At 35.7% G+C, this 27,366-nt stretch overlaps 1 protein-coding gene across 1 annotated transcript in view; it reads right to left on the bottom strand.

The window, feature by feature from the left end:
* Positions 1 to 16,140: 16,140 nt before the first annotated feature.
* The window catches only part of LOC132097916 (ski oncogene-like), a 64,147-nt gene continuing 52,921 nt past the window's right edge, over positions 16,141 to 27,366 (bottom strand). Inside the window, exons 2-7 of the mRNA XM_059503915.1 lie at positions 22,598 to 22,717; positions 21,933 to 22,048; positions 20,972 to 21,249; positions 19,688 to 20,016; positions 18,686 to 18,916; positions 16,141 to 17,641 (exon numbers count right to left, since the gene is read on the bottom strand). Coding sequence (XP_059359898.1) covers positions 17,447 to 17,641; positions 18,686 to 18,916; positions 19,688 to 20,016; positions 20,972 to 21,249; positions 21,933 to 22,048; positions 22,598 to 22,717 — 1,269 coding nt within the window. The 3' untranslated portion in view covers positions 16,141 to 17,446. The remainder of the gene's footprint in view (positions 17,642 to 18,685; positions 18,917 to 19,687; positions 20,017 to 20,971; positions 21,250 to 21,932; positions 22,049 to 22,597; positions 22,718 to 27,366) is intronic.

Raw genomic sequence — 27,366 nt, 5'->3', positions numbered from 1 at the left:
GTATATCCTCTGATTGTGTCTGAGGAACATGAATGCTTAGGACAAAAATGAGACGTAGCAGTTCTCACACAGTATTTCTATACGTTTGATAAATATCATCTCTACAGGGAGTTGTGTCGTCTACATAAAGGTTTACAGGTGCATACATGAGACTGACAAACATTTTTTAGTTTTCCATATTACGGATGCCCAATATCTATAAACCGATCATTATTTTCATGTTATGGCTGAAAAGCGTAAAAGAACAAAATCCATAGAAAAAAAAGACAGACAAAAAGACAGTTCATTTTGCATTAAGTTTACAGATATTTATTTTAACCTTAAACCACAATACAGGTAAAATCCAGTACTTGTAAAAAATCCACACATAAATTTCCTTCACATTAAGATGGTTTATTAAGCTTTATTTTTATTTAGAGTGGGATAAACAACAGATATAAAATATTTTTGTACTATTTGGAATAACATTTTCTTAATATCTAAACTGTAAAAAAAATTCTGGCCTATACCAATAAGTTGATAATTGTATTCATGCAATGGCCGATAAGTACGGAAGCCTGTTTCCGCCACCGAATTCAAATTAAAACAAGGTAACTGCCACACTCAGAATTGCGAGTTCATATCTTGCGATTCTGACTTTATAACATGCATTTTCAGAAATAAAGTCAGATCAGTACATGCAACTGTATGATGTACTGTATGCATATTTTATTCATTTAATAAGATCAGGTGTTTAGGGATATGATTAGATGTTTTATGGTTAGCAATCAGGGAATGAAAAAGCTGTACAAACACACACAAGCATACACTCTGTTTTCTTCCTCACCTACCACGTCATCTCAGAATAGAGATATTAATCACTCAACGCTCACCTCAAGGTTTTTTCTGACAGTATAATCACACTCAACCCAGCTACATTCAAATCCACTCGACACCCGGACCAACTAGCACAGTGTGTGTGAGAGCAAGGACCATACCACCATAGACACTGAAGGCATGTGTTCCCCCTAGTTTCCCTTCAAGTGGAGTCAGAAATATCATAATTACAATTTACTTGCATCAATGACCATGATTTACCAATGGCAATTCTCAATGATACTTGAGTTGCAGAGTTGTGACGCTGAAGGGGCATCCACAGAAAAGATAGAAGAAAAGAAGCGTACAGTAGATGGTCGTGTTTATGCTAAGATATTTCAATGAGATTACTACTATTTTTACTAATGGCATTCTACAAATGCAAACGATTTACTCGTTGTGCAAAGTAATGAATTATTTGTTACTAAAAAACACAAATTTTGTTTGGTTTCCATAGCAATTTACATTAAAAGTAAAGCTAAATTAAATCTTAAAAACTTAATTTAACTAAAGTTAATATACATTTAAGCTTAAGTACTACAATTGCTTAAACTGAAATAAAAACATAGTTACATAAAAATCAAAAAAATAAAAACTAATAAAAATGGCATGGCAATATATATAATAAATGAATAACAGCACTGAAAATGTGTAATCAAATAAAAAAGTAAAGTGTGTATTTTAAAATCCCTATGAAGAAAATGAATGGGAAGAACACACATGAGTCACTTTGCATTTCTTCAGATTTTAATGTGCCGCCCCCAATCTACAATATGTGGTTACATTCTCTTGTTTGAGAGGCCATTTATTCACTTATATGACCATCTCTCTCTTAAACACAGAGAAGCAGTCTACCTTTTGAATAGATGCCCACATGTTCATGTAGGAGTATGACATTGTTATCTATGTGCTTAACTTCACATATTCAAATATCAAGTGTTCATTGAAGGGAGCAGAGCACCACTCGCTCACAATGGAGGGATGACTTGTCTGTCTTTTTTGCTCTCAGTAAAGCAGGGAGGGCCGGATCTCGGTTTGAGAACCCACTCTCCCTCTCTCACTCTTTTTGATGTCTATCTGTCTGTCTCTCTCCCTCTGCCTCGCAGTCTTATGAACATGAAGTCCCACAGGCACTTATATCCACTCATATGGTGGGTGTAGTTGAATTTTGGTGTACATTTTAAATGCAAAGAGGTTGTGACTCGCCCCTGCCCTCCTCCACGGTTCTCTGGGTGTGTGTGGGATGGACAGTCATGTCTTTAAAGACCTTGCACTGCAAGAGGGGAGTGTGATGATGATGTCATAGCTCTGGTTCCCACACGCAGGGCTGAAGTTAGGTATTTTGGGACCTCTGAATGTATATTAAGCTGTGCTCCTACTTATTTTTTTAACAAAATGTAAGATAATGTGATCGGATGTGCAGCACATTTGCTCTATGAACTGATAGATGAAAAAAAAGGAAATCTAAAATATTTATATTGTATTGCATGTAAATATTAAAACTACTTGCATCACACAAAGCACAATTGAATGTCATAAAATTAAATGTTGGAGTCAATATATTCTACATCAAAGTATGCCATTAAAATGATTAAATTAAATTATTCATTTTATTGAATTAATGTTGGATTCAATAGGCTTTACATCAAAATAATAATTTTGTTAAATTAATAATTTTAATGACATATTTTGATATAAAGTATACTGAATCCTACTTCGATCCTGCTGGAATTGTTGTATGCAAGACAACACAAAGGGCATATATCTCTATTGATTATGGAAACCGATGCCGGTACATTATCCATGTTCATGAACTTAATTCCCAACATTCTGCGTGACCTAGTCATGGATCAGATATGTCTCTCTGACAACTCTGTGGCACCGACTGGCTTAGCCTGCATTTTTCATATCTTTGAGTCATGCATAGGATGGGGTAAATTAATAGATATGTTTATTGATAACAACTCTGGGGACTGAAAGACAATGCTTATTGGTTATCAATACCTGTCTCTCATTGGCTCTAGAGGCAATTTATCAGTTTGTTATAAAGTCACCATGATCCCAATCCATTGTGTTCATTGACTAACTGACTCAAGTTTTAAAACAAACGTCCTTTCACATTCTGTAAAGAGGAGGTGTGGTGGAGGATGCTCTGTTTTGTTATAATGAGATAGTCACTGTATACTTGAGAATTACTTAGGCAAATGTTTTTGTTTCATATACTGTACACAAAGCAGTCATTGTACAGTTTTTTTTTTTAAATAAACTGGGTCTGTTCACATGAAAAAAGATACAAAAAAATGGCAAAGTAATCCAGTGGAATGGAAAAATGCATTCTTTGTGAACCGGCTAGAAGTATCTGTGTTAGAAAACATTTAATCTCCCAGAACCAGACTTTTGACTATTGGCATAACGTGTTGTGCAGCCACAGTTGGACATCTGAGAACAAAGCAAATTATAAAGGCATGTTCAAGCTTGAAGATCTCTTGAATACATTCTATTTTCACAAATTTTGGCAAATCCAACAATTAGTTCTTGCTTGGAAATGCTAATTTTATCAACCTTGTACCTTGTAAATCAACCATGACTTTGTAAATGATGGAGTGAGTGATAAAAACAGATTTGAATCCAAGAAACTGCATTTCAGTCAGCCAATCAGATTAGTACTGACAACTGACTTTTCAGCCAGTGTTTGCCCTTTTTGTGTGCTACAGTATATGCATCATATGGTCAGCGAATGATGCATTGTCAGTCTGTTTGAATGCCATATGAGGCTGATACTAGAAAGCATTCTTAAGTTCTTCTTATAGCATTAATGGGCAGGGGTGTCATGACTCATGCAACTATTTTTGAAGTGTGAAATGGCATGATAAGACAAGACCAAAGGACAAAAACACCTTTTAACTACTATACTGGACCATTCTGAATCATTTATATTAGGTTGAGTTCAAATTCCAAGCTACGGTAATATACAGGTCTATTTAATAAACATAGGAAAGAAGAAAAGGCATTCATATTACCATAGAAAAACAGTCATCTGGTCATCTGAAGTTTGTCGGGCATTCAAAACAAAATGTGCACATCCAGCTAATTCAAAATATCTCCTAACAGAGTTAGGATTTATTCAACAGCATGAACATTGACAAATGTCTTTGTATATGGATAGCATAAACAGTGATAAACTGTATATGCTGTTGTATAAATAAAACTTTTTGATGGAGGTCTGATGAAGGTTGGATGACCAAATAATGAATATTGTATGTGTTTGCAAGATGTGGTAGCATGCAATATTTTTCTTCTCTTTATATTTTATCTTATGCCACTAATTTAGGGTGTGTGAGAGATTTCTGTTTATTTGTTCGGACAGTGGATTTTCATTGTATGGAAGAGCAGCTTTGACATTTTGTATTATAGATTGAAAAACACATTTTTGAAAGGGTGATGACAGATTTGCTGATTTAAAACAACAGGAATTCATACAAGTATATGTTTGACTTCTGCCACAGCATTTTAGACAAGCAGCCTTGAATTTTAGTCAAAGACTGAAAGATATTTGTGGGGGTAGTTGCATTAAAAATGTATTCATCTCAAAAAATCGGAGGCGGCAAGTACAGTATGAATGGGAACGATTATTCTGATAATCGTTGCAGATGGTAAACTTTACCGGAAACCCCTTTTCTGAATGCAAATGTTATTTGAGAGATCCTGTCGGTATATCATGACTGCGTGTGTTCCTGGCACTGTGACAGTAATTAGGAACAGAGCTGGTTTCTATGGTTTCTGTGGAAGCGGTTGAGGGCACAGACTGACACCGGTAATGATTACTGACAATCATCCAGCCAGGAGAAGAACAGCAGCTGTGTGAGTGAGAGAGAGACAGCGCATCCTCAAGAGCAGTCGGAAAGTGTACGGAGGAGAGACACAGAGACAACCTGAGAGAAAGAGAGGGTGACAGGCAGACAGTGAGACAGATGTGACAGTCAGAACTAATGGGTATACAACGTAAGTGTAACTCCTGTCAGACACTGTAGTACTGTGGCTAATGATGCGTCCTGTCAGTCCATTATCCATTAGAAACCACACTTCCTGTCTTCAAATATACCATACGCACACATGCTGACCTGGTTGCCTGGCAGGACAGTTACTGTTATTCACAGGGTTAGCCTACCACATATGTGGCATTCTGTGTAGAGGGGAAAATAAACAAGACTGTATTATGTGGAATAATGAATAGAAAGAACTGCATACCTGCTGAATGATTGACAGCTACGAGCAACCAACTGACCTGATCTGTTTATGGCTCCCACAGCTGCAGATGTAATGTATAATGAACACAGTAAGACATACAGAGAGATATGTCATAAATTTGCATTAGCCTATGTGAGTAGAGTCATGTATAGTTACATATTTATTTATTTTTATTTTTTCGTCTGTGTGGCTGTTTGTGTACCAGGATACAGCTGAAATGGATTTGAGCTCATTAATTATTATGTAGCTATCGCCAACTAGACGTCAACATTTAAGTATTCATAAAAAAGCTCAAACAGATGGTCTATTTACATCATATCTAGCTAAAATACAGTTCTCATTTACAATAGACACTTCTAAATTCGGCATTAGTAACTTACTTTTCATGCCATCAGTCCACGATTTCGGGTTCTGATGATTAAACCTGGTTTTTGGCTCATTTTGAGCCAGGCATGATGTGAATTGTTGGCGTGAATATGGCCAAATGCAGAAGACCAGGCAGATTAGATTACTTTTGGCTTTTTCTGTTTGTATATTTTGTATTTTCACATATATGATACTGTAGCTATATTGTACATATTTTTTTGTTTTCTTTCATAAACCGTTCATTCTATAAATCTACTCTGAGATGGGTCATTCAATCTTTGCATTGAATTTCTGCAGCAAAATAAACAAAATACATGCATTTACTAAACCCAAAAAGAAAAAGGAACTGTAGTGTAAAACACAATCTATGACCAATGCAATATACTGTCTATTGTGTAAGGTCAGACCTGACACCTAAAATAATGCAGTTTCTGTAATTCCATTTGATGTTAGTGTTTTTATGATATGATTAAATGTTTGTGTTGGAAGAGAACATGGGTTAGTGTTTTGAAATAATAATTTGATTTTGAGACATGTTTTGGTAGTTGTAGTGTATTGTGTTAGTGTACTATTGTAATTTGAAAATTAGTGTTGGAGTTTAGTTTGCAATGTGTGATTTTGAGCATGAAATGAACTGTTTTGTCAATTGTATGTTGTAGGTGTGTTGGTGCGTTAAGAAGTTTAGGAAAATTGTTAGAAGTATAAAAAAAAAAATGTCATAGTGATCATAAAAAAAAACTGTAATTCCTTTTGGATTTTTGTGTGTTACATAGAGAACTGTGTGCGAAAAAGTGTTTAATGACATTGAAAATTGAGTCAAAGGCCGATAATTAGTGTATGGTTTTGCAGATTTGGTGTGTGGTTCTGGTGTTTGAGTGTCAGGTTTCAGAAATTGTGTGAGAAGTAAATATTTTGTGTGTAAGCAGTTGACAAAAAAATGTTAACTTGATTAAAGAATAGTAAGAAACCATATAGCAACTGCTTACAACAACGTCTGCACAGTCAAGCGCCACCCACATTTTCTTTGTAAAATGTAAACATCTATTTTAAACATAGATTGTTGCAATAAACTTACTAACGATGCTTTAAATTAATAAGTGAGAGCTAGGAGGGCTTGTAGAAAGTGCAAATGTATGATTAGTGTTTGACTGTGTGTGTGGGCGTTGCTGTGAGTGCATTACAGTCGTGTGTGTGTGTGTGTGTGTGTGTGTGAATGGCTTCAGATTGTGCATACGAGTGTGTTTGTGAGCATGTATGTGCTGTCAAGTGGGTGTAGGTCATGTATGTGTGTTGTGGTGTGTGGGGGGAGGGCAGGTTAGTGGGTTACAGTTGTGTGTGTGTGTGTTTGTGGGCTGCTCTGTTAATGCAGCTCTATTGGCAGTCCTCCAGAATACTGGAGTCTGTGTGGTGATCCGTTCTGCTTTCTGAAATATCGATCACACCAACAGCTAGAGGCGATTCAGACACATTATTTAGACATACAAAAATACAGCCACAGAGTCCATTAGCAAGATATAGTTTTATAATAATATACTGCAGAAGTAATTTTGCATTTGCAAAGTAAACATACAAGAACTACAATTATACTAACAAGAAATATTGCAGTAATATGGTTGTCTGGACACTTACCATACAAATAAAATATTTCTGAATGTGTAATATGGTAATACTAAGTTTTTTCATGCTAATATCTTGGTTGTTTGGACATTTACCATGGTAATATCATGGAATATGATCAAAATACATTATTAATCAATAGTTTAAATATACATTTCAGAATAACACCAGTTCGAGCTTGAATTATAACCAGTATGTTTTACCATTTATTACAGGCAATGTCTGTAAATTATCTTCTTTTTTTTTTCTTTTTTTTTGAAGGGCTTGGCGAATATTGATATTCAAATAAATGCTGTTCTTTTGCACTTTCTGTTAACAAGGGAATCATGAATAAAATATCTTGGTTGATATAAAAATATTAAGCAGCATAGCTGTTTTGAATATTAAGGGTACAAAAAATACAAAAAAACTAATTACAATTTTAGATATATTAAAATAGAAAACATTTATTTTAAATTGTAATAATAATTAAATTGTAATTAATATATAATAAATGCAGCCTCAATGAGATATTTCTTTCAAAAACGTAAAAATCACAGAAACACCAAACTTTTAAATGGTAATGTGACTAATGTTACTAATTAGGATTAATTCAATTAATCAATCAGTATTTGTTATCATTTGATAAAAAGTCGAATGAAAGCCATTTATATTATATTATATTATATTATATTATATTATATTATATTATATTATATTATATTATATTATATTATATTATATTATATTATATTATATTATATTATATTATATTATGCGCAGAGTTGCAACACAAAGACACGGACAGTTCACAAAATTAATAAGTGCATTTTATCTGATGAATATTGAACAGCTGAAGATGTGATAGATGTGAAGGAGAAAAGTGTCAGTCTGTGGGTTAATTAGTGGGTAACTGTGTCACTGCATGTGTGACTATGATGGGGGTTCATGACACTGATAACCTCTTTCATTACCTCTAATTTGTGTGTGAGAGAGAGAGACAGGCAGAGAAGAACCTCTTAATTTGTGTTACACACATCCAGCTCACTTTGATACATTTTTTAATAGGTCTCTGCATCTCACCCAGTGAAACTGACTGATTCTCCCCTCAATTCTTGTCCTTTCCAATTAATCCTCTTTTTATTTTTGGAGTGTTTCTCATCTCATCTCCCTGTCTCTCGCTGTTCATATTCCCTGTCGAGAGTGTGCAGCCCACGTTCACTTTTCTAACTCACAGAGTCTGTGCATCCCACACGTGGAGAGAAAACTGAGATGTAGGAGAGATGAGAGCAGCGTGTGGTACGTCCCATGTGACACATGGAAAGCCAGACAACAAGATTCCTTTTTCAAAACTGCGGGATGAATCTTTTGTATCTTCACAGAAGCTTGTATGCATTACTGATTAAAAACTGAGCAAAACACCACTAACCCTGAATAGATGTAAAAATATGCATGAATGTTGCTTGGTGTGGTGGTTTTTCATTTATTTGATAGAGATGAACTTGAGATACTTAAGATACTCTGACCAAATGAGTTATTTAAAGTCATAGTTCACACAAAAATGAAACTTTTGTCATTATTTATTCACCACCAAATCATTCCAAACTTGATGAAAAAGTATGACTTTTCTCTAGACAGATTTAAAGGGATAGTTCACCCAAAAAATTAAAATTCTGTCATCATCTACTCACCCTCAAGTTCTTATGAACCTTTATGAGTTTATGTCTTCCATTGAATGTAAAATAAGTTATTTTGAAGAATGCTGGTAACCAAACATTCACTTGTCCCCATTGACTTCCATTGAATGTTTTGGCTACCAGCAGCTGTCTGGTTTCCAACATTATTCAAAATAACTTATTTTAGAGAATCTTTCAATGAAAGAAAGAACCTCATACAGCTTTGGAACAAGTATGAACCAATGATGACAGAATTTCCCATTAATTCCACACAGTGTTGTACGCCATTTGTGTTTAATTCACTATAAAGGATTGAAATAAAATACTGGTCCGTCTCACTGACCATCATTGAGCAGAGCCTCACTGAAGGATCATCAGGATCAGTGACTTGAAATCTTATTCATGAATGAATCATTCAATCTGATTCGTGAACAGCTCAAACCATTTAAATAATCGTGTTTGTTCATTGATTCAGTTCTTGAGTTCAACAGATGTTCTAACAGTTAACAGCTTGAAGATTATCAGTAAACAAATGTTTTTTTTTGTTGTTGTCGTTGTTATTGGGTTTTTTTTCCATGAAATATCCTCTTTTTGTTTCCCACAGAAAAATAACAGGTTAAGAATAACATGAAAATGAGTAAATAATGGCAAAAGGTTCATTCTTGAGTGAACTGTTCCTTTAATTTGAGTTGTATTAGAATAAACATTTTGCTTCCTTTTGCAGTGCCTGTTAAATAAAGAGAGATGCTCCCACACACACAGATACACAAATACAGACATACAGACACGCCACCCCCATCCCAGTCCGTCTGACGCCCACGAGGCCCCCCCGCTGTGTCTTCCTCCTGTGAGCTCGGCTCTTGGTTTCTGAAGCCAGTGGGAGGCTCTCTCATCTCCATCCCACCAGCGGGCACCGCAGTGCCAGCCTTCCATAATCAGCCTGGTGCTGACATTTTAGCATCTCTTTTAGCCGGTCTGTTATTCCTCTCCACCTGATGTCTCTCTGTCTCACTCTAGCTCACTCACTTAAAAGCTGGGTCACCAACCCTTTAGCAGGAAAAACAATAGAAACCTGCTAATTCAGTCAGAGCTATGGCCTAGTGCATGTGCTCCAGATATACTGAGATGAGAGAGACGAGAGGTTTGAATCTGACCTGTGTCATGTCTAGAGACCTCCTAAAATACATCATTCCTATTATTGTTTATACTCTGTTTAAAATATTAAAAAAAAAAAATTTAATTAAATAAATGAAATGAAACCATGTAGCATCAACATTTTTAAGTGTAAAACCTACATATATTAAAAAATATATATATATATACAATTTTATTAAAAGAATTCAGTACAATTGTTCTTTTTTTCAGGCAGGCAATTTATTCATGCAAAACAGCGGAAAATTAAATATCAGAAACTTAAGAGCTATTTCAGAGTGCAGAGTGAATTTTGTACATCTTAGTAAGTATAGAAAAAAATCTTATTTTGCCATTTTAATTCATTCTTTTTTACTGTACGTTTTGTTGTTTTTGTATTATCCTGCAATCTCGCCAAGGTCAAACTCCAAGGTTTAACCCTGAGAAACTCACAATGGCTTGCAGCAGCTTTCACTTGTTTACATACAACTATCGCTTGACTTGGGAAGCTGTCGTGACCGCTGTTTGTCTGTGTGTGGTGAAATCCAACTCAACTTCTACACATCTCTCATTCTCAGCTTCATTTAAACCAACTTTCAAACCAGCGATCCTTTTAGAGTGCTTACTGGCTTGCTATCTTTATCCCTTGAAAGCTCTAAGCCAACAGTATGACAGTATCAGGTTCCCCAACTAACACGCTCATATGCTCACAACCACAGTGGGAGTTTAATGGCTCCTAAACGTAGCCCAGAGGGTCCGCACCCTGCATACTGTGGGATGCAACGGGAAAGAGAAATGGCTGCTGAGGAATCACCAACTGTGGAAAACTGTTCAATGTTCTGTAAGTGATTAAAAACCCCCTCCCACCCTCCCAAACCCCCCATTTGGGATAAAATCTCTTAATTAAAATGTTCAATAGAAACATGATCTGATTGCCCTCAATGTACAGCTTGTATAAACATATATTTTATATAAAAAAATTACAATATTAATAAAAAACAAATATATAAAAAGTATAATTTAATATATAATAATATATATAGGCTGTGTGTGTACAAATATTTTCCTAGTGGTCTTTTTCTTGTGCTACACCTTGATATTTCCCGTTTATCAACAAATTAAAAAATTATGTGCTGTTTTCTCACCAAAAGATTATTTAAAGAAGATGCATCTGGAATTGCCCGTTTTTCACTAATTTTGTTTTATTCAAACCAATGAGTTTTTTTTTTTTTTTTTACAATGCTATGTTTCAATTTTTTTTTTTAAGATTTTAATCTTTCAATCTTTCAAGCAGTTTGTTTTTACTAAATATATTAAGATATATATGAATTTGTAGACCTACTGCAAATCGATGCTAATGCATATAATATACATATAATTTGGAATTTCATAATGGAATTGTTAACACTGGTATTCACTATTTCCAATGAATTATTATTTTTTTCATGATGTTATTTATATTTTTTGTAAATCGAGAATAAGTGTGTTTACAATTTAATTTAATGTATATGAAATAAATACACCTATATTTTTTACTTAATTGTATTTTGTGATAATAGAAAACATAGCTTGAAAATTGTCAGTTTTGTACACCTTCGTACATATAGAACTTAGTATTTTGTGATAATAGAAAACTAACTTGAAATCGAACAGTTTTTGTGACATTTATTTAATTATAAATATTACGAAAAATATGAAATAGTAGACCTACTGCAAAGTAGCCAATAACCCTTTTTTTCTTATAAATGCATTCGGAATGAATTTCCATGTCTCTCTATAGAGACCAATCACAGCAGGAGGAACAGGAGCTGGTTGATGGGTACTGTCTGTCCATGCTTGCTGTTTGTGATGGAACCACCACAGAACACCTGGGATTTTTTCCCCATAATTTTCCGGCTGGCTAAATTATTAAAGTGGGCTGGAGAACAACAGCTATTAAAGCATCAGTCTGTAGAGCAGTCGTAAACAGACCGCTGCACACACAGGTATAATTCACAGCTCAAACTCAGTGCCACCCACAACACAAGCCTTTATAAATGTAGGAGTGGTGAATATTTGACAGAATAAGGCCTTTTTTACAGACCAGTTGAAACATGGGCATGTAATTTGGGGGCTTTTAACTGGAATAGACAACAGGCTAACCTATGTGTAAAACAAATACAGCACACTAATTGTTTTCATATGTGGTTATGTTTGTCATTCATCTGTCTTTTGGCCCAGAAACATCTAGACAGACAGAAGAAGAACCAATAATCAAACTTCATGTTTGTAGTCATTCCCCTGGGAGATTAAAAACTACATTTCCCATAACATCATTCAGTCTTCATCTTAATAGAGTCTGTTGGGCCAGACATGCAGTCACACACAGGGTCAACTGGAATTGACTGATACTCACCCCTCGAGGGCGGCTGATTCAATAATGCCATCACTGTTCAAGGACACGTTCAAAGCGAATCACTTCTCCCAGCTGTCCGACAGCACAGTTTTTCACTCCTACAAGAAACATCCATGGGCATGGGGTTTTACTGCGGAAAAAGGGTTTAATAACAATTTAAGACAAACTGTATTAGCTAACTTACATAAACCAAATTAAATATTACTTATTATTTTTATTAAATATTTTATAAACATTTTAAAAAAAGTTTTTTTACTTTTTAAAAATATTGTTATAAATTTAAAATAATTGGAGCATGTTTTACAAGAAAATACTATTTTGGTTTTTCAAAATTTCATGTTTAATTCAATGTGTTACTTTCCATTTCTGAATTGTTTGTGAAATTAACTAGCACTTCCTGATTGAAAATTGTTTTTACACCAACTTTTTCCTTCTTCAGTTTACTGTTGTTGTTCTAATAATTCTGGTGTTTGTGTTTTATGGCAATAAATTAGATTAATCTAAAATGTAAATTTTCTGCAATATTTTACAACTATTTTCATGGCAAATAATTGCATTATATTAAACATGAATTATTAATTAATGATTAATGATATATTAACTAATTATATGGTCAGATTTTATGTGTGTTACATTTAAATAGAAAAAGTCTGGATATGAAAAAAAAACTGTATTATTATACAGTGAAAAAAATATTTTTCAAAGTTCTAAATTAAATATTTTTGGAGTATGTTTTACAAGAAAATATTATTTCAGTTTTTCTACTTCAAAATTTCACATTTAAGTCAGTGTGTTATTTCACTTTTCTTGTAATCGTTTGTGAAATTTACTAGCGATTTCTGATTGAAAATTGCTTCTACAGCATTTCTTTAGTGCATCATCATCGATGTAGCTTAATAAAAAGCAATATTTTAATTCAAAATAATGATTAATTATGTATAATAACTTTGTATAATTAGCATTTTTTTAACATTTGAATAAGAAAAGTCTGTATATATATATATATATATGAAGTTTTAGTGATTTTTTTTCAACATTTTGATTAAAGGAATGGAATTTTCTAATTCTTTATTCAGCTGTAGTAGCTCATCTTAAAGGTAGACAGTGTACTACAAATGTGTTTCCTGAATTATTAATCAGCAAGCTTCATAGATCTGGTTCACTGGCTTATGTGAGCCACTATTACAATCAATGACAAGAGTGCTATACCTTAGATCTTCATTTCACCTGTAAAGCAGGAGCAACAAGAAGAAAAATTGGAACAGGTGAACAAATTTTCTTTGAAGGATCAAAACGTTGCGTGCGGCAGAAAGAACGTTTCTCCTGAATTTCTAACATTAAATTAAGGTATGTCTAGAGACACTTGTAAGTGAAGGTGCAGTGCAAAGGATAGTTATTTCAAAGGAAAAGAACCTTTCAAGAAACTATTAAGACCGAAATAACAAACAGAACAAAAGATTTCTGGGCAAACAACTTTATTTTTGATTATGGGTCTATACACTGTACATCCTGACACTGCAGTATATAAGCCGAATTACTTTCAACTCTAATCTCATAGAGCTCTCTATCTTACATTATAGTCCATGTGAGGGGGAAAGGGTACGTCTTAGAGGGAGAAATTGGCCAGATCCAAGCGTATAAGCGGCATCAGTAGAAGAAGAAAGCATACATTAATCTCTTACATAAAAATATTTTTCAAGAGTTGCAAAGTTTATAGTATATTGTTATAGCAGCAGTGAAGGGCTAAGAAGATATACTGGCATGAAAAAACATTTTTAACAGATTGTTAAAATAAGATTCTGAATGTCTGATTGAACCAGAATTGAAGTATGTGATATTTAGCTGAATGTAACAAAACATTGATAACAGAAAAAAAAAAGCTTTTACCATAACGATTTCACTGAACATACTATTTTTCTTTGTAGCACAAAAAAGGGAAAAATGCAGAATAAAGGACTGAATATGCTTGCATTGGGAATACAACCTTTGAAATAATAGTTTTTAAAACATTTTCTTCCTTTTTGTTTGTAAAAACACAACATAAAATATAACTATTATGTAAGGTTTTTTTCTCATTCTGAAAAAAGAGAAAGAAACACAATATACATTTATGATACGATTTTTGTAAAATGAAAAGAAAACAGCTATATACATTGGTGAATTTGTACTTTCATCATCAGACTGGCTAATCCTGCTCACATATCGGTGATGTTATGTCGTTATTGCTATTTTAGATCTTTTTTGTTAGCAAAAAATGGCTCTTTTAGAAAAAAAATCCACATTTTTAGTATTATATTGGGAGCAAAGGAGCTTCTGTGATCAATTTCTCCCTTTTTCATAGAAAACTGTGAACAAAGTAAACTACACATATCAATTTGCGTGTAAAAACAACTACAAAACCTCATCGGAAAGATTTTTTTAATTTATTTTTATTCTTTTTTTTTTTTGGTCTGTAAAAACGTACAGCCTCTTGCTACTGTTAAGACACTGAGCTTCCTTTAGACCCCCGTTTAGTATCTTCCCCATAGCCTGCAATGTACAGGTCAGGGCAATGTGTATCATTTCAAAGGCTCTTTTTACATCTATAGAAAAAGTAACCTCTTAAATATATGTTTTATTCCTTAAAAACTGAGAAAGAAAAGAGTTTATTTATTCCGACGTACATTTAAAAGCTATCTTAGTATAAGATTTAAATTCTTCTTTACCAGCGGCAATTGGAGCATTAAACTCTGCTATGCATTTTTCTTTTATTTAATTATTCATCGATTTTTGAAGAAGAAAAAACAACAACAACAAAGGAATACTGACAAACTGGCATTAAAATCTATCAAATAAGCTGCGGCTTGCTCTTAAGCAATGATAGTCAAGTTCATTCTGGCAAAATGGGGCAAACCAAAGAGGCTCCCCCAAATGACAGTGCAAATGGGACGTCCCGCTCTCACTGTCTGACTGCTTGTCAGAAGCAGTTCAATGCACCTTACAGTCAGCCGCCGTGGAAACGGGCTCGATAATTGTTCCTCTTCTGGAACCCCAAGGGCCCAAAGACAGGCACTTGAGGGTCTCCAGCATTGCATATGCACATAAGGTTTTTATTTAGCCCAAGAGTAGTGCCGTTAATGTTGCATTTAAGATTGTTAAGAGCTGAAATTTATGGTTAAGAGGGTTTTGTTTTCCTTTGTAGTTAAAAACAAGATTAGAATTGCTTTATATTGCATAACACAATAAAAAATGTACATATACAGTTTTAATGCCCAATAATGAATATATGAATGGCAGACTTTATCTTTTTCTTTTAAATTCCATGCATATGAACGAAATTACATAAGCTTGCTATTGAAAGAAGGAACATAAGCAATAAAATATTCACACAATCTGAAAAAACATCCGTTATAACAACAACAGCAAAATGAAAAGAGCAAAAACGTAACATACATTCTGATTGCATTGTACCCAATGTATATAAATCACTTATAAAATATATGTATTTTAAACAAAATCTATCTCAGCTAAGTGTGTGAGCATTTAAAGATGCATTTATTAAACCGTTTTAAACTTTCGTTCGTTCGTTTATCCATCCTCGTCTCGTTTTCTACACAGTAATACGCTCTTGCTCAAAGCTGAGAGGAGCACCTGCATTGATATTTAGACACCCTTTTACCAATGCATGACATTTTGCTTGTTCTATTCATTCTGAACGGTTTGAAATTTGATTCGGAACCGTTTAAAACCTGTAGGAATCCAGGACAGTAACAATAACACTTCAGCAATGATTATAATCATATATCGATAACTATGATAAATGTTGAATTAAAGTCAGATTGAGGGAACGGCTGCGTGCGCCGTCCACATTTCAGCAAGCAAGCATGTAGAACCTTTTTTTTCTTTTTTTTATTCTTGCGGTTTTATTTACAATGGTTTGTCTTAAACATGATTACATTGCATTTATTAGAACTGCATATAATTAACAAAATGTTTATTTCAATTTTATACTTAGGAATACTAAAAACTCTGAGATAAATGTGTGGGAGAGTGTGGGAGCGTAATGCATTTAGACAGTATTTTGTAATGACAAAGTGCGATTCATTATTGTAAAGTAAAAAAAAAAAAACAAAGCGGAAAAAAAAAAGAAACATTTTCATATTTACATATTATAATTTACTTAAAAAGAACAATTTGTGGTTCTTGATCACAAGACACCTCCTGCACTAGAAGCTGTATCTTTTATGCTTTAGGTTAATTCCCAAAAATGGCCGCCCACGTTTGTGAGCCGGGCCAGTTGTCAGCACCTCAGCCCACGGAGAAGCTGCACGCGTGTGTGACGAGAAGAAAACCCAAACCCTCTCGGAGAGCAGGAGCTGCAAACCTCCGATTCCACACTAACCACGATCTTAAGATCCGCCGACATTTGTTTGCCATTAAAAGAAAGTGCTCTGGCTTGATCATAACACTTACTTGAATACAAATATCTCTCCCTTTCAACAGGGCTGAGCTTCTCCACCTCTAGCTCTCCAAAGCCCTTCAACACTCTCCTGACCAGTATCTCTTTACCATTGTTAAAGATACAAGTGTGTGTAACCAATTGTCTCCATGGCTTCTTTTAACCAGCACGACATGTATGTACATGTAAAAGGTGGGAAATTTGAGGCTCTGATAAGTCGCTGAAGTTTTTTTTTTATATATATCTCATCCACACTCACTAACAAGTCTCTTAAATAGCTTATTACAAAATGATTTTCATCTTAGTTCCTCAAAACGAAAGAGAGAGGACAAAGGAAACAGGAATTTCTGATGTGATGATGATGAGTCCTTGTCTCTTTGATAACGTGGGGCGGACAGCATGCTTAAAAACTGCTGGATAAAATCTTGCGTCATTATCACCAATTTGTTTTTCATAGAAAAGTCTTCATTTCAAAATGTATTCAGTTTCAGGCACAGTTAGCTTTTGTGCTATTGGCTTCTTCCTTTCCGATTGATCTTGTTGGAGGCATTTCAGTGCTCTCGAAGTAAAACTTTTTCGAAAATGTGTCTGAAGTCTATCAAAAAAGGTTCAGGATACCTCCGGGTTTGCGCTGGCAAAGAGGCAGGTGGCCGGGGCTCACCCGCATGCTAGTTGACATGTTTGGGCGGTTGGTGCTGTCAATCAGGGCGGTGTTGATGTGGATTGGGTGGAGTCAAGAGATTAGTTGGAGTCTTTGGGGGGTGGGGGTGGTGCGTCTGTGCTGTTCTTGCTGGGGCTTTTGGGCCACAGCTGTTCCTGTAGCTCCTTGACCACTCTCTCCAGGTGCTCCCTGGCCTCCCGCTCTTGTATCAGATCGGCTCTCAGCTGCTCTCGGTCTGCCTCGGCGTGTTGCAACTTTACTTGGAGGTCTTCAATCTGAAAATATATGATATAAAGATATAAAGGCATATATATATATATAATATAAGTAAGACACAAAGTATAAATATATAATATATTTAATTATATTTTAATTGAGCTTTTATTTTAAATTTGACCTTTTTATTTTTAATTTAAGCATTAGTTTTATTCATTTTATGGGCTTTTGACATTTAAATTATTTTTTATTATTATTTCAGTTTTAGTAGCCTTTGGACTTTTGCTTATATCTATTTTTTGTTAAAGTTTTTCATCTAATATTTAACTTATATTTTAAGATTTCTGTTAATTAATTAAACATTTTTAATAGTAGAGATGGTTATTGTAATACTCTGATTTGATTAGTTTCTTTGCAGAAGATCCTGCATTTTAATATTAGTATATATATATATATATATATATATATATATAAACAATGTTTTTTTTTACATGTTCATGTTTAATGCTGTCCCCTTAACTGAGAAACTCATTGTTTTTGTGCAATGTTGTTCTACTTGTGAAAATAACTTTTTATTTTTAGAATTAAATAGCATCAATGTAGTAAAGTTCTGCTAGTAGACTGTAGTGTAGCTAAATACTTTTTTCAAAAAGTTAGCATTATTGTAGTTAAAGACTGATATACAAATACAATACACAAACACAGCGAGGCAAACATCTTAATGTCTCTCTCTTGTTTAGTCTGAAACACACAACTCTGACAGGAAGTTACCCTGTTTCCTTCTGAGAAATGAAACGTATCTCATCAGACTTGCAAAGCCACACCCAGTCTGAGAGTTCATCTGAAAGTGTGTGTGGGTGGGGTGTCATGTTACATCAATCTAGGCATTCCTTAGATTACTCTTCATTAAACAGTCACTTGTTTGTTCAAAGCCACTTCCAGGACATTTATAGCACAGGGACAGTCAATCTGGGAACAATTTGTGGTTTAGTGTCTTGCTTAAAGGCATTATAGTTCTGAATTACACCTCTGAACCACGACGCTTTAAACGCTTATCTTGGTGTGTGCATGTGCAGCATGTGTATGAATGTGATTGAACTAACCTGTGCAGAGTACTTGGCTCGCAGACGGCCGGCCTCACAGCCCTTGTCACACACTCGTTGCTGTCTGGCCTGCTCCAGCTCTCTCTTCAGCCGTATGCGTGACTCGTTGGCCTCTCTCACTTTCCTCTCGCTTTCGGCACGCAGACGCTCAATTTCCTTGCGCAGGTTCCTCTTCGCCTCGGTTGCTTCACGGAGCTTCTCCTTCTTAGCAACACGGAGAAACTCAAGCTCCTGTGGAAGTCATGGGAATAAACTGATAATTACTCTCTCTGTTAATAAATGTGATATATATATTTCCCACTGTCTTTACTGTAATAATTTATGTAAGAAGGTTTTGTTTACAAAATGGTCTGTTTCTTTTATATGTCTTTTATATATTCTTTTATAGTGTCTAATTAAAAAAAAAAAGAAAAAAGAAAAAAACTGGTATGTTTTAGACATACTTGCATGGCAAGCTGGTCTGAATTTTTTAAGAATTATTTTGCATTACATAGCTGAAAAGAAGTTGCACCCTTTTAATTTAATTTACATTTAATATTTCATTATTGGTGAAATAGTGTACTGAAAAATTAATGCTTATATATGTATATATATATAAATAACAATTATAAAAATTTAATTAAATATAATCATAATTATAATTACATTTATAAAATGATGGTCCCAATGCTGTTGATAAAATAAATAATAATTAATATATCTTATAATAAAGAAATAATAAAAGTAATGAATATATTATATTAAAGAACTCATAAATTATTATATATATAAACAGAATATTTTTAGAAAATTCTATATAACTAATATGTCTTTATAAATATATTCAGTGAAAGTTCGTCATCGCAAAGATGAAATGAAACCTCCAGTGTGCCGTTTTATAAACCTATTCTTACATTAATTGTTAGTTGAATTCAACGATTTACATACAAATTGACTTTTCTTTTAAGATTTCTTTTATTTTTTTAGCCTGTTTCTTGAATCAGTGTCTGTGTATGTGTGTACCTGCAGGAGGCCTCGTTTGGCCTGTAAAGCGGACCCCAGCTTCTCTTCCTGTTTTACCCTCATCTTCACTATCTCATGTAGAAACTTTTCTTTCGACTCTTTTGAGTCCAGGCCATTGTCAAGTGCCTGCCTCAGCGTCTCCAGCTCAGACTCCAGGTTCGTCATGGCAGGTCCCTCCCCTCCAGACACCAGGGGAGCCTCAGGGGGCACGCTGGCTGGCATCAGAACTGCTGGTAAGGTGGCTCCGGGGCCGGAGGGAGAGCTCAAGTCCTTAGCAGAGCTCGAGGATGTAAAAGATGGGGAGGAGAGTGAGGAAAGCGATGAGGTGACTGAAAAAACAAAACATAAAAAAACAAGATAGAGAAGAGAAATAATTAAGTGGTGGATCAGATTATGTGAGCTTCACTGGTTCATATGTCAGCCAGTTTTTTTCAAGCACCTGTCAAACACACAAGATGTGCTTTAAAATGAGCCGTAAAGGATGAGGAGCGAAAGAACCCTCATTGATTTTCTGCCGCATTCTCACAAGAGCTGTTACCATTCTAATCCACCTCTCTCCAGAGCGCTCAAGGTTGACTGAAAATGAACTCTGCAAATGAAGTGTGAATAAAATCTTAATGTATTTAAATGAGCACTTTTGTTTTAAAATGCAGCGACAAAATAGAGGGTTAAAACACTATTATTCCAAATTGCTCCTTAAATATGTTAAAGGAATGTAGCATTCCTTTATTACAATGTAACACAAACAATGTTAAGACTTGTCTAAACAGTGTGTTTTTTGCACCATATAATTCTATTGTGATTGCATTACTGTACAAATTTTTTCCAATGTCTAAATTATTTTCTGTGATACTACACATTGCATTTATTTTTTTAAATTATGTACTGTTATTTATATAAAAACAGTTTTAAATGAGGTCATTTATTCCTGTGAATTTTCATTAGCCATTACTTCACTCTTTAGTGTCACATGATCCTTCAGAAATCATTCTAATATGCTGTTTTGGTGCTCAAGAAACATTTCTTCTTATTATTATGATTAATCTTGAAAAAAGTGGTGCTTCATTTGACATAGACACGTAAAAACCACTTTTGATCTTTTCAGTGCAGTCTTGCTAAATAAAAGTAACAACTGTATCAACTGTCACCATTGATCAAAGGCAGGTATCACAGCATGAAAGTCTAACCTAATTTTCTGCTGTCAATAAAGCTTAACATGTTTTGAACCTGGAACATTCCTTTAATGAGGTGGAGTGACAGTGAAAAGGTGCGTCATGTACTCACATTCCTCACGGCTCTCCACTTCTACCTCCACGTCCGAGTCTCGCTCCTCCTGAGAGGGCGGCAGGGGCTTGCTGGCAGTGGCCAAGGGGCAGGGCTGTGGGCTGGGGTGGGTCTCACCTGTCAGCCTCCTCTTTCTCCCGCGGCTGGCACCTTCGCTTTCCGCCCCATGCGGGTGTGAACTACTCGGGGCGGTAGGAGAGGCCTGCCCTCCTTTCTGGAGGGGTGTCAGAGCTACATTGGGGGCCACGGCGCTCTCCAGGCTCTTGTAGTTGTAGAAACTGCAGAAGAGGATATAGAGTGAGTGAGCGGGCCATATATATGCAGTGATGCTAATTTTTGATAACAGTTCACAAATTATGCACTGTAGGGTGCTCCTTGTGACATTTGGCATTACCTAACATCATCTTAAAGAGTACGTGTGATTTAGTAATGAGTAATCCAAACCAAATGGCAGGTTGACAGGAAAAAGCATCTCTGCAACCCACAAACAAAGGGTGTGGAGAGAACAACGACTGTTGCAAGCGGTTTCAAGAAACCGATCTGGGCCTGACGCATGACTCACCCAAACCCTCTCTAGTTATGATGGTAAAGTTAAAACCACATATATCTAAACAATCAATGGCCAATGGGCTTGCATCATGTTCCTCTGTAGAAAAGATCCAAATCTTATGCTGATTTGCTTTAGAAAAACCGCAGCCAAGCATGACTGGATTCACACTAATGAACATATGCACGTCCTTCCTTAAGATTACTTTTACAATCTTTGTGCACTATATCATCTTTTTAATAAAATGAGCATTGCACAATGAAATTATGGTGATTTCTAACAGCAGGTTGTGGTATATTATTAGAAAATGAACATCATTTAAATGATATATTAAATAAATATTATATGCTAATATGAGGTGAGTACTGACCAATCAGAAGCAAGTATTTCAAAGTGCCATATATTATTGTTTACCTGTCACGTAACAGGCTAGCAGGCCTGCCGCCTCCCTCCTTATCACCAACAGAGATGTTTGGAGACCATGGCCTGAAGGCAGATGGTCTCTGTCTGGGCTGGATGCAGTTGAGCCCCTGAAGCAAGGCAGAGAGATGTTAAAAGACACCTATTTTGTTACATATAGTTTTTCACAGTTGAGAGCACAATCACAATGCATTTGAACATGAACACAGAGAACAGAGACCATCTGCACGGAAAACATGAATATTTTTTTATTAATGTTTTTGCTGAAAGTCTCTTGAATTTAACATTTAAAGCGAGTGGGACAGATAAAACCAGCTTGAAGAATGACCAGCAGTACAAGTACACTGAGGTCACTGTATCTGCTTGAAATTGGAGAACTGTGCAAGCCTATTTGCAGGCTCTCTTCATTTTAGGAGAATTGATTTTTTCAAAGGAACATCATCAGTTATTTTGGGTTGAGATCTTGTTTCAGAAGAATCTGATTCTCTGTGGCAAGAAAACAGTTGCTTGGCTCCAAAAATCTTAGGAACGGCCAAGTTTCGTAAACACACTCGTACAATATTAATACACAGATAAATATATAATTATCTGAACTCTGTACTTTCATACAACTAATCACATGTATGCAACAGGGAAAAAAAAGTGAAAAGCTTTGTAACCTTATTGGCTGATGCAGAGAGGGATCGTAGCCAATCAGGTTGCTTGTCTTTGTCTCCTGAGGGCGAATGCACTGGAAAGTCATCGTGTTTGGACTTCTTGGCAGGAATGGGATCAGACGCCTAGAAAAGGAAGAAAATAAAGCCAAAAAGAGTGAGAAACAATGAGCATTGCTCAATATGAAGACAAATGAAGTCATCATCATTCTGATTTGCTACATTTCATGCATTTGCATTGGATTCAGTGCACATCGTATCGTCTAGTCAGGCATTCTGTAAACTACAGTACAGTAATAGCAGGATCGATGCAAGCAGTCTGTCACATTAAACGAGAGCCGTGCTAGAGGGTGTCTATAACTTCAGACAGAGCTGTGAACTGCAGGAGACAGGTGCAAAAGGAACGTATGTGAGGACTAAAACAGTGAACGTTAAATTTAGTATGAGTGTTGACACTATGTGAGACTGCGTGTGTGTATGCCGGAAGGAAAAGGTTGGATGTATTGTTCTGATGCTCAATAGGTTGACAGAACCATCTGCTTTCATGCTGCCACGTGAATACGTGAGTGCAAATGTATGTCAAGACAGTATTTGTTTAGTTCTGTCACTAATGACCTCACTCCTGCTGAATTCCTCACTGACTGCAGTATAATCCCTAAAATACACTGACCTTTCTTTTCTACACTCTCATTTACTCAAGAAAACCTGTGGTGTGCGCCGCCCACACATTTCTCGCTTATTAACACAAACCACAGATGTATAAATACTAAAATAATGCACAATGACTGGACGAGCGGTAAATGTGGTGTCTGGTGGACTTTGCAAAAGCTAATTTCAAGCAGGGCTTCTCATGGGAATGTGAGAGAAACCCAGTTGACAAACTGTAGCGTCCCGGCCTAGTGCCCTAACTGGCCCGGCAGCAGGGGTTTCTGGGTAAGATGCTTCCAACTGGGTTGCACACTGTGTCTGGAAGGCCTGACACTGTTAGCCAATCATACACTGAGAGAGCTTCATGTAAAAGTCTCTTTTTTTCCAGTCAGAGATGCAAAATGTTTTGTTTTTGAATAAACACAGTGGGGGAGTCAATTACTTTCAGACTGAAAAGAGGGTCATTCACGCAAAAGAACACATTGTTTGCATACATGAATGATTGCATCATGTATGACCTCATTCGGCAGGCCAATCTGCTTAGGCGTGGTGAATTTCCAGCAGCAGAGCATGATTATATGGCCCCGAAAACAGTCACTTGCCACGTGCCTGTGTTTATTAGTAGATTAGACCTCTGACATAATGGCACCAAATCTGGGAAATCTTCCCTGATCTGGGACAGGTTTTGGCCTCCTGGAACATCACTTGCCTAGGGTGCTTACATACTCGTACATACTCGTACTAGAAAAAGATGGAGAATGAGATCTGGATAGAAAAGCACTAGAGCCACTAGACCCAGTTTTCTTTATACACACACTATATATATATATATATATATATATAAAAAGAAGAAATTATATAAATTTTATACATACAAAATAAAAAATACATACATTATAAAAATATAAATAAATAAATTAGTTAATATATATATAGTTGTGTATATGTATATATGTATTATATATAATAAAGATTTTTTATTATATATTTATATATATATATATATATATATATATATATATATATATAGAGAGAGAGAGAGAGAGAGAGAGAGAGACACACACACACACACACACACTGTTTACTGTAGTGTAAAAAAATGAAAAGCTACTATGATTTTTTTTTTTAATGCCAGTGAATAGATAAACAACTGAATTTAGGAATCACAACATGATATAATTGCAATCAATGCACTTGCAGTATTCTTATAAGACCATGCTAACTGCAGACAGTCAGATGACCATAGTCAGGCCACACTACATGCGAGAGGAAATGACCTATAAATAACATCCTTGTAGCTGTTTTTTGCTCTCCCTTAGTCTTGGTCTTCCAGTTGGACCCTTCGAGGTCACTCTAAAACACATCAGCCCACACCAGAACTCTGACAATGACTTGACAGCCTGTGGGGTTACATCACTCAGATAAATATATGAGTATATAAAGACTACTGTATATAAAGGTAAAGCCAAACAGACAAAATTTAGACAAGCCAATTTAATATCGGATTACAGCCACTGAAGTGTGCAGTTGAAGAAGAGCTGCATTTGAGACATGACCCGAGGTAAGACAGAGATCTTTAAATAATGCTTCTATTTCTATCTTCTACTTTTGTATACTAGAGTGTCTGCCTATCAGTCATTGTTTCCTCTTTCTTTCATCTGATGGGCAGCAAAGGGGCCCCATTTTAATACCGCTCTTTTAAACTTGTCCCCAGTCTCCATTCTCACATCAAACAATGTGCTTACGGGTACGAAAATGGCACCAACCCATGCAGCATCTTAGTGTGTGTTGTGTGTGTGTGTGCTGTGTGACAGAAAGGATGCTGTAGACAGACATCCAAAGCACTGTGAGACATGCAGACAGGAAATCACACCTTTTGATAAGAAGCAGGACGACAGCAGCATGCGAGAGACATACTTGGATGCGAGCTCAGCTCTGAAAAATGCAAAAATACATGATCTGTTTTTGTCTTTCCGAGGAATCTCACACCTTGCTTTCATCATGTTAATTCTGGCGCTGGACTAAATCAGACTCATGCACATTAAAAACAGGAGTACACAGGATGGACAAGTTTCTGCAAAGCGGTTTAAAACTGCAGGTGTCAGAGGAAGGGCGGGGTGCCAAACACACACAGACACACACACACACATTCTGCCTTGCACGTTGGTGTGAGAATTGAAGAAAGGTTTTTGCTATAAGGTTTTTTGTTACCCGCATTGAGGGATGACAAAGGAAATGTATTTCGAAGGGCTGAACACCCACACTAACGTTCACTTCTTGCCACATTACAGACAATTAACCTAATAAACGAGCTAATGGATTGTTGCTAAATCATCTCTCCTGTCTCGATGTCCTCATAATGCCACCCCTCCCAGTCTAGTCCTGTGTTTCCTGTGGCACAGATTGCAGGATTTCCCTCCTAAACAAGCAATTGCATTCCAAACAAACATGTCTGACAGAAACTTCCCCGTTTGACACTGGCAATGTAAACATCTTCAAGGTCTCTGCTTTACTGCTTAAAGTAATAAGCCAAAAAGAATGAAAGTGCTTTTACCACAGGTAAGGCACAATGTGAAGCCAAATATCTTATTTATATTAATATCAATTATAGAATGTATTTATATTTAAAATAATATTAACATAAATGAATAATAATAGTTTGTCGTTATTATAAATATTTAGACACTATGTGAAGCCTAAGAAAAATAGGAACATTGATGTAAACATTTTACCATTTCATTTATTAAATATTACATATATTTAATTTTATCAACATAAAATGTTTTAACATTTGATTAGATGATTAGATTCGTAAATAGATGCTTTAGAGTTTTTTTCGAAACAAATTGAAATCTAGTTGTGGCTACAGCGGTGTAGCTTGTTCCCGTCTGTGAAGTTCTCCAGACAGTTTTGATTAATGAATGTTGTTATTTAACTGTGAGACGGGTTGAGACTATGAGACAGGTTTTTTTAGAAGATCGTGTGACAAGCTTGTATATCCACGCAAGTGTGAACGCCAAAAAAGCAAACCAGTTTTTCGTTTTGTGAGAGTGTCAGTGTGTGCAAGCGATACTCCACCCTCTCTCTGACCTGAGCATGGCCTCCCCCTTGAGCTGAGCTGCAGGCCTTAGCCGGAAGGGAGGAACTTCCTGTAAAACTAGCAGATCGCAGCTCTCCCTCTCTCCCTCCGTCTCTTGCAGTCTTCAAATGGGTTGTCATATATCTCACCAGGCAGTGACCACAGAAACCTTAACCGTACAGGTGTCAGACTAAACATTATCTACATGGTCCAAAATGTTGCATTTTAGAGCGTTTTGTCCATACGTTGAGATGATCAAAAGTGAAATCACTCATTTTAACTTCAATTAGAAAGACTGACAATTCTAATTATGTATTATAACTTTCTTTTCAACAGGCATCTCAAAGACGTATGCATTTAAAATTAAAATTAAATTTATGCATTTAGCAGACGCTTTTATCCAAATCGATCTACAGTGCATTCAGGCTATCAATTTTGCCCCAACCCCCAACTTTGCGCTTGATACCGCAATTGAGCTACAGGAACACAAAATGCAAAAAGCAAAAGCATTTGTGCTTTACAGATGCTGTCGATAGGAATAATTCTTCCCAAAGGAATACAGATCAATTGGTGGTAAACACGTGTTGTTCTCTGAGAAATCTGGCTTTTGGGGAGGTAGATGTGTAAAGTGAAACTGTGAAATGAGGGGGTTTTCTCTCTCATGCGTTCGCTCTCTGGGCGAGTACCCAGCACATTAGGAATGTTGTGTCTGTAGACCAAACTGCTAGACAAAACACCTCCCTAACTATGCCAGCAAACACATACAGATGTTCACAGCATTTTTCTCACTTTCCCAGAATATTAGATGTTAGCGAGACTCTTGCGACACTTTTGCGTTTAATCGTGTCTGTTTACCTGTAGATTCAATCTACAGTGCATTCACACAGAAAACGGTTTCAAATAGGTTCAGCATTCAGACTTTTTTTTTGCAGACATTTGTTGTTGTTGCTTATATCATACTGTATATCAGTGTTGCTATTGTTAACGAAAATGAAAATGAAAATTAGAGTTTAAGCTGAAGTACTAAAATGAACAAAGACTAAAATAA

The sequence above is a fragment of the Carassius carassius genome, chromosome 21 (genome assembly GCF_963082965.1).
Source record: "Carassius carassius chromosome 21, fCarCar2.1, whole genome shotgun sequence".
Taxonomy (NCBI): domain Eukaryota; kingdom Metazoa; phylum Chordata; class Actinopteri; order Cypriniformes; family Cyprinidae; genus Carassius; species Carassius carassius.
Note: the sequence above shows the minus strand (reverse complement) of the source record. Positions and strands in the feature narration are given on the sequence as shown.